Source organism: Colletes gigas, unplaced genomic scaffold (assembly GCF_013123115.1).
Source record: "Colletes gigas isolate AHSC1104 unplaced genomic scaffold, ASM1312311v1 Colletes_gigas_Sc00005, whole genome shotgun sequence".
In the NCBI taxonomy this organism is placed as follows: domain Eukaryota; kingdom Metazoa; phylum Arthropoda; class Insecta; order Hymenoptera; family Colletidae; genus Colletes; species Colletes gigas.
In genome coordinates this window covers 7067917-7080152 of record NW_025106634.1, presented here as the reverse complement: position 1 = coordinate 7080152, position 12236 = coordinate 7067917, and the positions used below count along the sequence as shown (strand labels likewise).

At 40.2% G+C, this 12236-nt stretch overlaps 2 protein-coding genes across 6 annotated transcripts; one reads left to right on the top strand and one right to left on the bottom strand.

Annotated features, from left to right (window-relative positions):
- Positions 1–2451: 2451 nt before the first annotated feature.
- On the top strand, positions 2452–4928 carry LOC122395319. Its single transcript, XM_043392773.1, has 3 exons — positions 2452–2593; positions 4351–4643; positions 4720–4928. Exons 1-3 carry the CDS (start codon positions 2561–2563, stop codon positions 4922–4924), a joined length of 531 nt encoding a protein of 176 aa, XP_043248708.1. The 5' UTR covers positions 2452–2560; the 3' UTR covers positions 4925–4928.
- A 748-nt stretch (positions 4929–5676) lies between these two features.
- On the bottom strand, positions 5677–9593 carry LOC122395317. Of its 5 annotated transcripts, none has more exons than XM_043392765.1 (7): positions 9096–9593; positions 7776–7993; positions 7378–7635; positions 7033–7290; positions 6522–6908; positions 6099–6271; positions 5677–6018 (listed from the first exon to the last, which is right to left on the bottom strand). In XM_043392765.1, exons 1-7 carry the CDS (start codon positions 9262–9264, stop codon positions 5781–5783), a joined length of 1701 nt encoding a protein of 566 aa, XP_043248700.1. In that variant the 5' UTR covers positions 9265–9593; the 3' UTR covers positions 5677–5780. The 5 variants fall into 5 exon arrangements, with proteins under 5 accessions (XP_043248700.1, XP_043248702.1, XP_043248701.1 ...); XM_043392767.1 differs by having other exon boundaries at positions 6120–6271; XM_043392766.1 differs by having other exon boundaries at positions 7791–7993.
- Positions 9594–12236: the final 2643 nt, after the last annotated feature.

Here is a 12236-nt window from a genome sequence, read left to right as displayed (position 1 = left end):
GGAAAAATCATAGTCGAGGCGCGTCCTCGAAAAGTCAGGCGTGTAAATTACGACGGATAAATCCGTGCGCGCGTATCGAGTCCCGGTACGATAACGCTCGAATCGGTCGATAGCAGCATGGATGGTGCACGTATGTACCTTCCTTTCAAGCAACCGAGTCCTTTCTCTTGTCTCCATCGCGAGGAACGATAGCCGTTCGATTATGAAATCGTTACATCGTATGGACGATCGGTATCGTGGAACATCGCTTGTGCCGAACAGAGACGCTCTCGAAGACGTAGAGTCGGTAGAAGATGCAGCAGAGTCGTAAATCGGCTCCCCGAGCATAGCGTACAACGTGAGCAAACGTAACAGCGTATCGTGAAACGGGAGAACGGAATAAATGGGCACCCTTTCTTGTTTTCCCCATCGACCACTCTTTTCGGTAGTTGGTTTGATCTCTGTTTACTTTCTACTCGTTTTAATTAGCAGGATTTACTCGTCGCGTAAAGAAATATATTGAAAAATTTCCAATCCAAACTATACTGTAATTGTATCAACCCTCCACCGTTGACCTTATTTTTATTACCATCGAAAATAGAAAATAGTAAAATAGTAAAATAGAATAGTTAGCTGGAAACTGTTATTAGTTATCAAAAAAAGATATCAGGCCTCGCAGAAATGGCGAGTCGTATTGGGTCGCACGTGTTCGCCAGGCTTCGTAAGGCCTGCAACTAAGCAAAAATTACTAAAGATCGACCACATTCCCCTTGCTCGTGTCCCGACATTCCCCTTAACCCGAGATCTTTTTCCTCTTTCGATGCACCTGTTTCGTGCCGCTCGAGTGTGTCACGAAGACATCACCCTGTCGTTTCCACCGATTATCCGTCGTCCCAAATTCGAACGAGTAACACTTTTGGACAGAATGGTACTCCTGGATCGATTTCTGGCGACTCGCCAACGATCACCTCGGAGAATAAGGACCCTTCAATTTTGTCTTGTCCGTCGCGACGACGAGTGGTTACGTAGGTACGTGCCCGACCAAACTCTTCGAGCGAACGACCGACTAAAGCAGCGCCCGCTTTGATGCACAAAGTTCGGGAGCAATTCAATTCACTCGATATAGATCTGTAAAACTTTTTTCGCCGAGCGTTCTACTCGCTTTTCCAATAAATTTCTCTGCTAGAAAATAATACAAATCGTAGAGGTTACTAAGAAATTATTAACTTTTGAAATTTTAATCACTTTTGCTTGCAAACGGTTCGATTAGATGCGACGGTTTCGCGGTGATTAACGCCGAGAAGGAACGTGTGATTCGAGGCGCGAACGACGCTCGACGTCTGATCGGTTGGCTCGATCGACGATCGAGATCGATCGAGAACGGAACGAAAGGGACCGTTCGTCGGCTACCGGGCACGGAATGCGATGGGTTCGGTGCGAAAAAACAGAATAAAAGGGTAAAATGTCAACGTGACTCTGTTCTACCTACGAAAGAGCAAACGCATCCTATTAGCGGTTCAGAGATCGCATTGTTTGCCCGTGTGCCCTTAAACGAGCGAAATCTCATCCATCGTAACGACGTTGGCCTTTGAATCGCGTGCCAAACGGATGGCGATAAATCCAACCGTCCCCACGGTCGGTAGAAGAAAATAATCGCGAACGAATACGCGCGTGAGCGTCATGAGCAATTCATCGAATACGTCCGATCCGCGACATCCACCAAGATACGCAACGATAAGACCGTTCGTGTACCCAAGAGATGAAATGCGATGCGTTGTTCGCGTCTTCCGTGGGATTTCTAGCGTGCGACATGTTTCGAGTCACCGCTGTAACCGATCCAACAACGTCATTTTGTTACCGATCCAACAACCTCATATTCAGACAAGCCCTCGTTACGAACAAAGATCGTCGCGCGACCCACATTTTATCTATACGTACGTAGAAGGGAGGTCCTACGATCCCACTAAAATTCACTCAGTGTAACAATATAATATTCTTATATTTAATGGACTTTGTCAGTTCCTCCAATCGTTACCCAATTTCCTACATATCGCGCGTAGGGGCCTATTCTACCTAGCAAGAAACTATCATAGTTTCTCACCATTATTGGCTTACAACTCGTGTATAGATGGATGATTTTCTATAATAAATTTGAATAACATTAACGCGTGACAACTATGACGATTAATAGTTCTGTCGCTCTCGAAACCCCTGTGCATGCTTTTGCTCTTAATTTTTCGAGGCAGGACGCACCTATCTAGGCATCTGCACGATGTCGAATCAGACACTGAGAAGATCGTTCGTTCGAAAGAAAAAATGAGAGTTACGGGAGCGTTCGCGACGTCTCTTCCCGATCCTCCGCGATTCCTGAGAATCGATCGGATCAGAGGGGGGAAAAAACCGTGGTCGTTGCACGTAGCGGACAGTATCGAATATATAAAAGCTCGGCGAGCGAACGAGCGCAGATGTTGTCGGTTAGCGGCTTCTGAAAAGCATCGGTTGCGTCGCGAGTCGAAGAGTCGCGTGTGCCACGAGGGATGCCATTTCGAGTGCCGTCAGCGTGACCGATCCTCTGTCGACGATGACCTCTCGCAGAATTGTGCCTCGATCGCTGGTACGTTCCCGAACCGAGTCAGGACGAGTATAGTCGACGGCAGGAATAGAGGTGCTCGAGCGACGTGGAAACCGATCTACCTCGAGGGTAGAAATCTATTTTTCGTCCCGATCGGTGTGTCAAGAATCTGGACCTGTCCAATTAGTGGCCAGAATGTATACAAAGTTCGTCGATGGGATATATCGATTGTCGATACTCGAGTATAATAGCGTTTTCGACCCCTACTTTTTTACAACGCCTCGCCATATTTCTCCCACCGAGTATAACGTTGCTACTGGTTGCGATCAACGGACAAGCAACAGTTTGCCAGTTCGACTGTGAGTTTTTACGACTCCGGGTCTCTTTTCAACGTGATTTCGTGTTTTATGATTGCATTTCCATGGGCCACCAGGAATAGGGGTCTCTTTGATTCGAATCCACGTTGAATTTTGCTTTACCTTATTTTACATGCATAAACTTTTCCTGAAACAATATTTTATCATCGATTACAATTGAAATATTACTCTGAAAAAAGACAGTTTTATACGACCCCTATTTGTTGACGCCCTATGAATTAAAAAGAATCGAGGATCCCTTTAAATCAACTCGTCCAAGTGTGTACGTGCGCGTTTGACAAAAATAAATACTGAACAATTCCCCATAAATCTATCTATGGCCTCTGGGGTCCCTGGCTCACCGGTTAAAGAACCACTGTATTAAATAATCGGATAGCTGTCGATAGAAATGGAATAGGTACAAGGTATTCCGAAGGATCTTTCCACGAGCGTCTTATGAATCACGATAATGTCTCGGGACATACTTACGGCCGATTATATGTGCAAGTCCCCATCGCGTATGAGTCTGATTTACGCCAAACGTTAGTCGATACGTAACTTTCCGACGCGGACGAAGAACCTGCTCGCCCGAGGTGGTTTCGACGTTCGGTGACCTCTCTCGACACACGCGATAAAATCACACAACGTGCAATCTTTCCGCGTTACCACTTGTCCGTTGGTCCGCGCGGTTCAATCGAAAGGACACTTTCTACTTAATTAATTTTCCCGAAGCATCCATGCAAAACAGAGTTGGGCAAATCACATTCGCGAATAACGAATACAGGCCTTTAACCTGTACTTTATAATATCGAATTAGACTCGTGACGATATTAAGGGCGAAATGTGATGACAAACATTAGGTTAAGTCGTAATTACCGTTTGTTCGTGCCAACAGTACTTCCCTTTCGAAAAAGTTACAAAACAACTTGGTCTAAAACATATTCTCCGTTATTGAATGTAACTTTTTCCCCATTTGTTTGGTGGCATGTCGATTCTTGATACGGAAAAACATTTGGAGGGACTCCAGCACTTGGACAATCGTTATTGAATTTTTGTTCACTTAACCTCCAATTAGTGACGTTAAAATGATATGTTCAAGTTTACCTAACATAGTAGTTATTCACAGCTTAGAAAAATATTACATTATAATGAAATAACGTACCAAATAATAGTGTTAAAACGATTATGTACGTAAAATAGACCACCACTTCGAGATACGATAAATTGGCGGGACGTCACCAGTTGACGGTTAAAGAATTTGGCGGGAACCGGAATAAATGATAATCAGAGGGGGTTAGGTCGAGTAAGGACAAAGTAAAACGAACCATTATTCCAAAATCTCTTCCTGAATAATTCTTGTGCGAAAAACAACGCCCTCGCGATCGACGAGCGTCGATCTTTTCTTTCGCGACCCACTGATCGTTTCCCGCCTGATTTCCCCAGATCCTCTGGCTGCTGCTTCTTGCCCCCTGCTGTTCCATCGGTGATAAATTGTCTCCGGATCAGAAGGCACCTCAGTTTGCTCGGGGTTCCGGTGGACTGATCCTAAACACGCCGTTCGAGGACAATAAAGCCAGAAACCGTCCAATCGGAAGTGCGAACGCGAACGCAAACGCACCGGACGGGGTGCAGAGAGAGGAAACCGAGATGCTAAAAGAGGTGAACGGCGAGTTGGTACGAACCGTGAAAGGAAGCTTTTCTTACGACAGCCCCGAGGGTCTTCCAATTTCTGTCAAGTGAGAACCCCACAGCTTTCTTTTATTACCTCTGCATTTCGAGAAGGGATTTTTCGACTTTCACGTCTCTTCGAAGGTACGAGGCTGACGAGAATGGAAACAGAGCCAGTTTCAAGTTTGGCACCGGCGGAGGGGCTGGCTCGGGTGGTTCGGGTCGTCCTTCGGGGCCGAAAGGAGGAAACGGTGGTCGTGGAGGCCAAACCGATCAAGGATCTAAGGGAAAAGGTGACTCGTATCTACCGCCGAAAGACGTCGACAGAAGCTATCTTCCCCCGCAATAGGACAACCGTCATCGCTATTCCTTTCAACCGAAATCACCGAGCCCTCGGTGTTCAGTCATTTCGGAGAATCTTGCACACTGAACTCATACCGAAGGTATAGTCCGTGAAAGAGGTACGACGATCTCCTCGAAACATACTCAAATGGGTAATTTGATGACACTTGTCGATCAAATATGAAAAAGTGTTTCTTTCCGATCGTTACGAAGCTCTCGTGATTAATTGACCTAGATTCGCGTTAAAATTTACGGTAAAACATTCAGTATCTTTTCCACCGACTACGTTCATATTGTTTATAAACCCAATGGAGCAAATTTTATTTTTTCGAATGAATGACAAAAAGTATTTTTTGCGACTTACATACCGTACGAGTACATCTCGAAGGGTTCGATGTATCTTTTCCATCGACTATTTGTCTCGCGGTCGACGTACACCTCTCTTTTTTTTTCGTCATTTTTGCACGCCTGCCAAAGCTTTCAAAACGGTTCAACGATTCGCACACCGCAAGCAATCGTGTTGGAAAACGCCTAGAGCTAATTCATTAGTAACCGCCGCGACGCAATGACTTTTATAAACTAAGAAATAAAATATATTTTTCCACAGACGCTCGCATTAATTCATGCGGTCCAGACGATCGAGTTGTTGCAGTATCATGTATGTCATTTATCATTAATTAAATTTTACAGCTTTCGGTAATTATGCGCACGAACAGCAACGACGTGAAACTGGCACGGTTCTGTAGTCGGTTCGTTGAATTATAAAAAATGTTTATTCTTATATGTCTAAATATTTTTACAAAGAAATCGATACAACTTCCACTTCCTAAAATGTCTGTCAAATATCATGACGTCGTTAGCGTTCATCTTTCGGAGCCGCGATAGGTCGTATAGCCGAAAGGACTCAATAGCACTGGTATGTGATAATGACCAGCTGGATTCTTCACGTCGAAAACGATCTCGATGAACGGATACATTGTTTCTATTCTTCTCAGAGTAAAATATTTGTCAACGTCGAAGTGTATCTTGTAACGTCCGGTCGTAAAATTAACTTTCATGTTATCCACCAGGTCTACGCATCGGCCGTTTGGACTCGTGTTGCTGAAAAGACGAAACGATTTCATTGTTTTCATCGGAATATTAATATTTGTCGGTAATACGTGCTACCAGACTGAGAGTACCTCTGCTTAGTGAAAGTATACCTTTCGTTTAAAAACGTCCACCGACCATCCATTAATTTATAAAGGCTAACTTGCAACCCTCCAACCGGTAGACCTTTACTTGTATCCACAACGTGAGTAGAAATACGGGGCTTTTTACTCGAGGGAGATTTAACAGACTTTAAAAGCACATGCTAAAACAAACGTGTCCCTTGAAAATCGCTTGGAAGAAAGTTGATTTACTCGTAAGTAAAACGGATAGAAGAGATGCAGTGAACTCGAAAAAAATAAGGGCGCGCGATTCTGTGTACTTTTTGGACGTTGACAATGACTTGGATGCGCAGATGTCGCGAACAAATAAAACTCTGTAATTCCTCCAGAAATTCACTGTACGTCTTCTAGCCACTATAGCAGGTATACGAAGCTAACACAACCAACGTGTACCTTCTTTGGACTTTGATAACTGGTACCAGCAACGGCATGTTGGTCCTTGTTTAACTGAACGTCTTTTGCAGTATCCTCCTGTTGGATAGCTACAGTTGCAGGTTTCCTATCAGTCATTACCAACGTAGGAAATTTACCCTTTAATTTGCTCAGAACATATTGGGCACCAGGTTGAAATGTACCACCTGTTAAAGTCAAAGTTTTGCCACCCGACGTTAAAGTAATTGTTTTATTTTGTGCAGGTGCGATAGGAATCGTGTTTACGGGTTGAAGCACACCGATTGTATTAGAAGTAGGTGCAACCGACGAGTTTATTTGATAAGCCGTGCTTAAAATAGGCAATGGACATGCCATCACTAGTTCCGCATCTCCTTGTTTTACGTTTTGCTGAAACAATATCGGAAAACGTAATGCAAATTGCATTACTCATGGGAGTATACCGGACCCGAAAATTCGTGACATTCGAGTACCTGAAATTTATGCCGCGATGTACCTAGTATACGATAGTTACCAATAATTTCGAAGACTTTCGGTCCAATTTATTTTCACCACGCCGAATCGCTCTTCCATTCTCGCGCGACTCCTTTTGCGATTGTTTGTTACATTCTTCCGATTCGGGAAGAAGAGACATCACTTGCATCTCTGCGTTACACTGATTTTCCGACTCTACCACCATTTCCATCTGCACAGCCCCTTGATTGTCCACATCCTCTAAATATTCGCTTTGCATGTGATCCATCGCTTCGGCCAAAGTATCCCCGCAACTTTCCTAACAAATCCAGCCATTAACGTTACAAGTTCTTAAATTAACTTTAAGCGCAATTTACCAAGAATTAAAATTAAAATTAGGTCTTACCACCCTTTCTATTTTTATTTTTTTTATACTATGTTGAACGTCTTCGTCGTCCAAAGTCAGATGTAAACTTTTCCCATCGTCGTCTTCTTCATCCTCCTCCTCTTCCTCCTCTTCTTCCTCTTCGATTTCACACTCCTCGTCTTCGGGCGGATCTTTGTTTTGCGATTCGTCCAATTCGTCGTCCGTTTCCAATCTCTCGACGACGTATTCTACTTCATCTTCGTTTTCTTCTGCTTCTGCCTGAACATGCTCTATAGCCTAACGAAAAAATTATTTGATTTAATTTCCTTGAAATATCTACCATCGTAATATTGTATTGTAAATGTAACTACAGCATCCCCCACAAAATTGATTAGTAAGGTGATACAAGAGACTCCATGAAAATAAATAATTGAAACCTCAATTTCATCAACCTCTTCTATTTCAACTTCCTCTTCCGGATCCACCTTCAAAGCAGCTGCCTTTTTCTTTTCCTCTGCCTCGTGTAACAATGCTGCACGTTGGTGCTTCATCGTGCACGTATGTTTCAATAAAGAAAGTCTATGGGCGTGAAGGTTTTTCTTGCAATACAGGCAATAAGCACGTGTAGGTTGAAATGGCACATGCGTCAACCATCCTATGGAAGAATATTGTGTCAAATATACGTACATATAGATGTGCAAAACTATATTTAAACTGCAATATGTTTACAGTTTGAATAAATACCAATGACATAATATAGTTAACATTTATATAAAACAGTATCCACTGCATAAAGAATACGTGTCTAAATAATCTCTTTTGCATAGTGGGGATGGCATAACTCGTGATGCCTTTCGAGTATTTTGTAATTTGAACGTAGGTTATTCGAGTTGATAAAAATTTATATATTTTACCTAGTCATGTACCATGTGCATGACACATAATATCCGATAAAACTACATCATGCAATTTATAATCATTGAGATCATGAACATACCACCGTACGGATTTTCGTATGGTTGCGAATACATATTTCGCTATTTGCAATTTCGCGCGCGCGCGCTATTCCCTTCTCTCTCTCGGGCAATTCCGACCCAATGTCCTGATCGCGCCATTTCACTAAACACATTTTAACAGCATGGTGATATCTACTCGAAAGACAGTCGAATTACCCAGCAGTCCCTTTACTGGTAACTTATTAACGCTAGTAATATGGCTAGGCATATAATAACAGTGTTCAGTGTCATGTCGTACGTTGAATGTGGTAGATCGGTTCTGCAATTTTTTTACGAACAGAATTGACAGACGTTTGGTTATTTGTGAATAGAGATACGATTAATCGTTCAAAAGCTTCTTGTATTAGAGTTTCACGCGTATTACTGATGCGAATAGGGGATAATGGTACGTAATCCGTGAAAAAGAGTAACGAAAAGAATATCGTATTTAATAAAAAATGTTAGAAACAGTGCAAGGTAACCGTCGATTGTCGAATAGGTAACGAGGTAGAAAGGTCGTGTCAGTACAAAAGACGTTCTCTCTAAAAATAATTCACCTATTATACAGATCAAAGGCGTCATTGCTTAAGGCCATGACGACCGAGCTTCGGAGCCACACGATTAGCGTGTATGTATATACGCGTATCCAGCGTGGCACGATACGCGGACGATGCGTTACCAATGTCGACCAAACGTATTGCTTCTTCTGGCTTGGCGACGAGTTATTTTAAAGGCAGCAATGGAACAGTAACGGAGTAGTACCTTTAAAATCGGACATCTGTTCCCATTCTTTGCGATATCGCTGTGTGTAGACACGCGTCTTAGCATGGCTGATTTTCCCCGTCGGGGTAAGACGCTGACCCGTTGGTGTTAGAAAATTCAATACCGCATCGTTGCTCGTAACCATCGTCGAATGCCTCTTCTTCTCCATTACTTCGGAACGTGGGGCCGATTCGAAATCGCCGGATCTCAAAATACCCAAAATCGTAACACGAAATCACTAAATAGTTTTTTCCACGATGAAAGAGGGAGGGGGCACGCGACGAACACCGAGACCCTCGTCTGGCCTAGTACCGAAGTTAACTCCCTAGCAATGGCGGACAACTGCAACGCTGCAATGATGCGCACCGTCCCTCTGAACTCCCCTTTCCCCCTCTCCCTGCTTTGAGTAACCGTAATGCCACGAATTACAATGACGTATCAACGGTATTCGCACCCCATTTTCATATACGAACATACTTTTTGTACGTCGCATCTATCGAACGAATCTTTTCACGAATATTTTTAAACAAATCATAAAACTTGCTTGTTTTCCATAGTTAAATAGCTCCTATTACGATTTTAATTAAAAAATTACTATTTTACTCCGTTCCCAAAATTCGTATGATTCGAAATATACTCTAGATTTATAATAGGTATTAATTGAGTTACTATTTAATTTCTAGAGAATTCGATAGGAAAGTAATTTATTTTCTTCAACGTTGATTATGCAAGAATCGCAATTATCTGATAATCGGCTTTATCGTACATTCTTCTTCCGTCGTATGTAGTATGGTAGTATTATTTTTTAGAGACTTCTATGTACGATACTGTACTTCGATAGGATGTACGTAATAATTGGTCAAATCGATATGCGCGCGCATACTAACGGATATTCCGTATTAAGCGGGAAAGATGTTAATTGTTTCTATATAAAGAAAGAATATAGTACTTTATCTTAAAAGTAGAACATAAAATATTTGTTCTATATTTGCTGCACAAATTGTATGGTTTAAAATTAAACAGAGTAAAATTGAGTAATAGACAAGTTTCCATTATATGTATTATGAAAGGTTTTGAGCGCCACCTAAATGACCTTGAATTAGTGAATCAATAGTAGCAGCGCTCCCTTTACGAAAGAATCACGAATTAAGAATATCCAAATTAGGGGAAACCTTTGAAATAATTTAAATTAAATAACTTCTACAAACTTGTAGAAAAATGGGCATGAATTTCAAGTTATATTTCGATTTTATTACTTCACCTGTTCATATCAATCGATAAATGATAAAATCGTGAGAAAATTACAAAATATTCCTATGTTTATCTCTATATCTTCCCATCAATTTTCCTAATTACGTTTAAAAATATATATTATTTCAACGAATAGATATAGCAAATTGTCAAACTATGTCTAAGTGATATTAAGTACAAGAATGCTACATTTATTTTATTAACAAAATTAAAATTTAATCAATTTAATCACAGTACACTTAATTCCTTTACTATGTTTATTGTTTGTGGCATATTTATATGACGTACTAATTTCATATACGTATATTGACACTTTCGTATCGTATGTACAATTTTATTTCATTCAAATGATAAATTATAGTTTCTAGATTTCCGTTAGGGAAGAATATTTGTCTGTATACAGTGTATACTGTTGTATTCGTTGAAAACTTAACACTGATAGGCTTAATGTCACTAGTTGGAAAAACAATAATATTATAAAACAAATTCTATGTCGCGTAACAATTTAAAAGTTCTTTATAAACGTTATGCACGATTCTATTATATTTTAATACATAGCAATTGATGATAACAACTTCGCGATAATACAACGAAATACATAGTATTATATTATATGTTTACACATACATAGGCATATTATCAACGCTTACAATAGAAATAATAAAAAACATTTTTAATGCTCGTTGGGCGAAAAAACAAAGGAATATACTTAAATTATTTAACACAAACATGAGCATGAAACAAGTGCAGTAACCGAGTGAACATTTTATCTGCATATACCTATGGCGTCGATAAATAGTAACGTTTTCGAAGCACTATAAAATCCCATCTTAAGAGGATGTGCTACCATTTAAATATTAATATCAATTCGTGTAAAATAAAAAGTTTTTCTAAAGTATTAAGAGAATAGCTTTCTGAAGAGTAGTGCCAGTTGATAACTATTATGGTAAAAAGAACGGGTTCAACAAGTTGTTTGTAAACAATGGAACAAGTGAAGTATAGGGTAGAAGCTTTCATTGTGCCTTCGGGTAATAGTTACCATAATACTTCTAATCAAAGTGAAACGGATGATATAAAACTAAAATTAAATAAAAGCGACGATACAACTATAGATATTGAATCAAATTATATTAAAAATTATATAAACGATTCGTTTTCCGTCGAAGAAGAGAGCATACAGAATCTGAAAAACTGTATAGCACTTGAGAAATTTATTAAACCAAATAGTATTGATGTAAGCAAAGAAAACAAAAACACTTCGAGTAATTTTTATTCTTTTCTTAACATTCCTGAAATAAAATATAAGAAATTATACAATGTGGACGGTGAATGTGTTTCTTCGTACTTAATAAACAAAGTTCATAGATTAACGCCAATAGATGAAAAGAATGAAGATTTAGAAGAAAAACTTACAGATTTATGTCACCATGGGTGCAAAAATGGATGTTCCGTAATTGTGTCAACGCCGCAAGAAGTTAGCGAAGAAGTGTTTAAAGGAACTTGGTTACAAAAATTAGAAGACATAAAACAAAGGGAAGCTGTATTGAAAAGTAGGGAATTAATTTTAGAAGATCGTGAAAAAGCATTGTTTAAAAAAGAAATGGAAACAAAAATCTTGGAGCGTCAGGTGAAAGATAAATTGAAGCACCTAGATTTGCAAATTAAAGAAAACAAACACTTGCAATGTTTATTGAAATTTCATAACTCGCAGAAAAATACCTTGCAATCCTTAGTTGATACTGATCCTAAAGCAAAGCCTGCAGAATTCCAGATAAGTAATTCTGTGGAAAGATTTGATAACACGGATGTTAAATTAAATTTATGCACAAAATCTCATTGTTCGCAAAACGTGCCTGGCAACCAAAGTGAACAATTGGATAAGCAAATAGA

Coding starts and splice junctions, on each gene's coding strand:
- LOC122395317 (XM_043392765.1), bottom strand. CDS start 9,264: ATGGAGAAGAAGAGGCATTCGACGATGGTTACGAGCAACGATGCGGTA. Junction 7,636..7,775: donor AAGAGGTTGATGAAATTGAG/GTTTCAATTATT, acceptor TTTTTTCGTTAG/GCTATAGAGCATGTTCAGGC. Junction 6,272..6,521: donor GTTATCAAAGTCCAAAGAAG/GTACACGTTGGT, acceptor CGTTTGTTTTAG/CATGTGCTTTTAAAGTCTGT.
- LOC122395319 (XM_043392773.1), top strand. CDS start 2,561: ATGACCTCTCGCAGAATTGTGCCTCGATCGCTG. Junction 2,594..4,350: donor GAATTGTGCCTCGATCGCTG/GTACGTTCCCGA, acceptor TGATTTCCCCAG/ATCCTCTGGCTGCTGCTTCT. Junction 4,644..4,719: donor GGTCTTCCAATTTCTGTCAA/GTGAGAACCCCA, acceptor GTCTCTTCGAAG/GTACGAGGCTGACGAGAATG.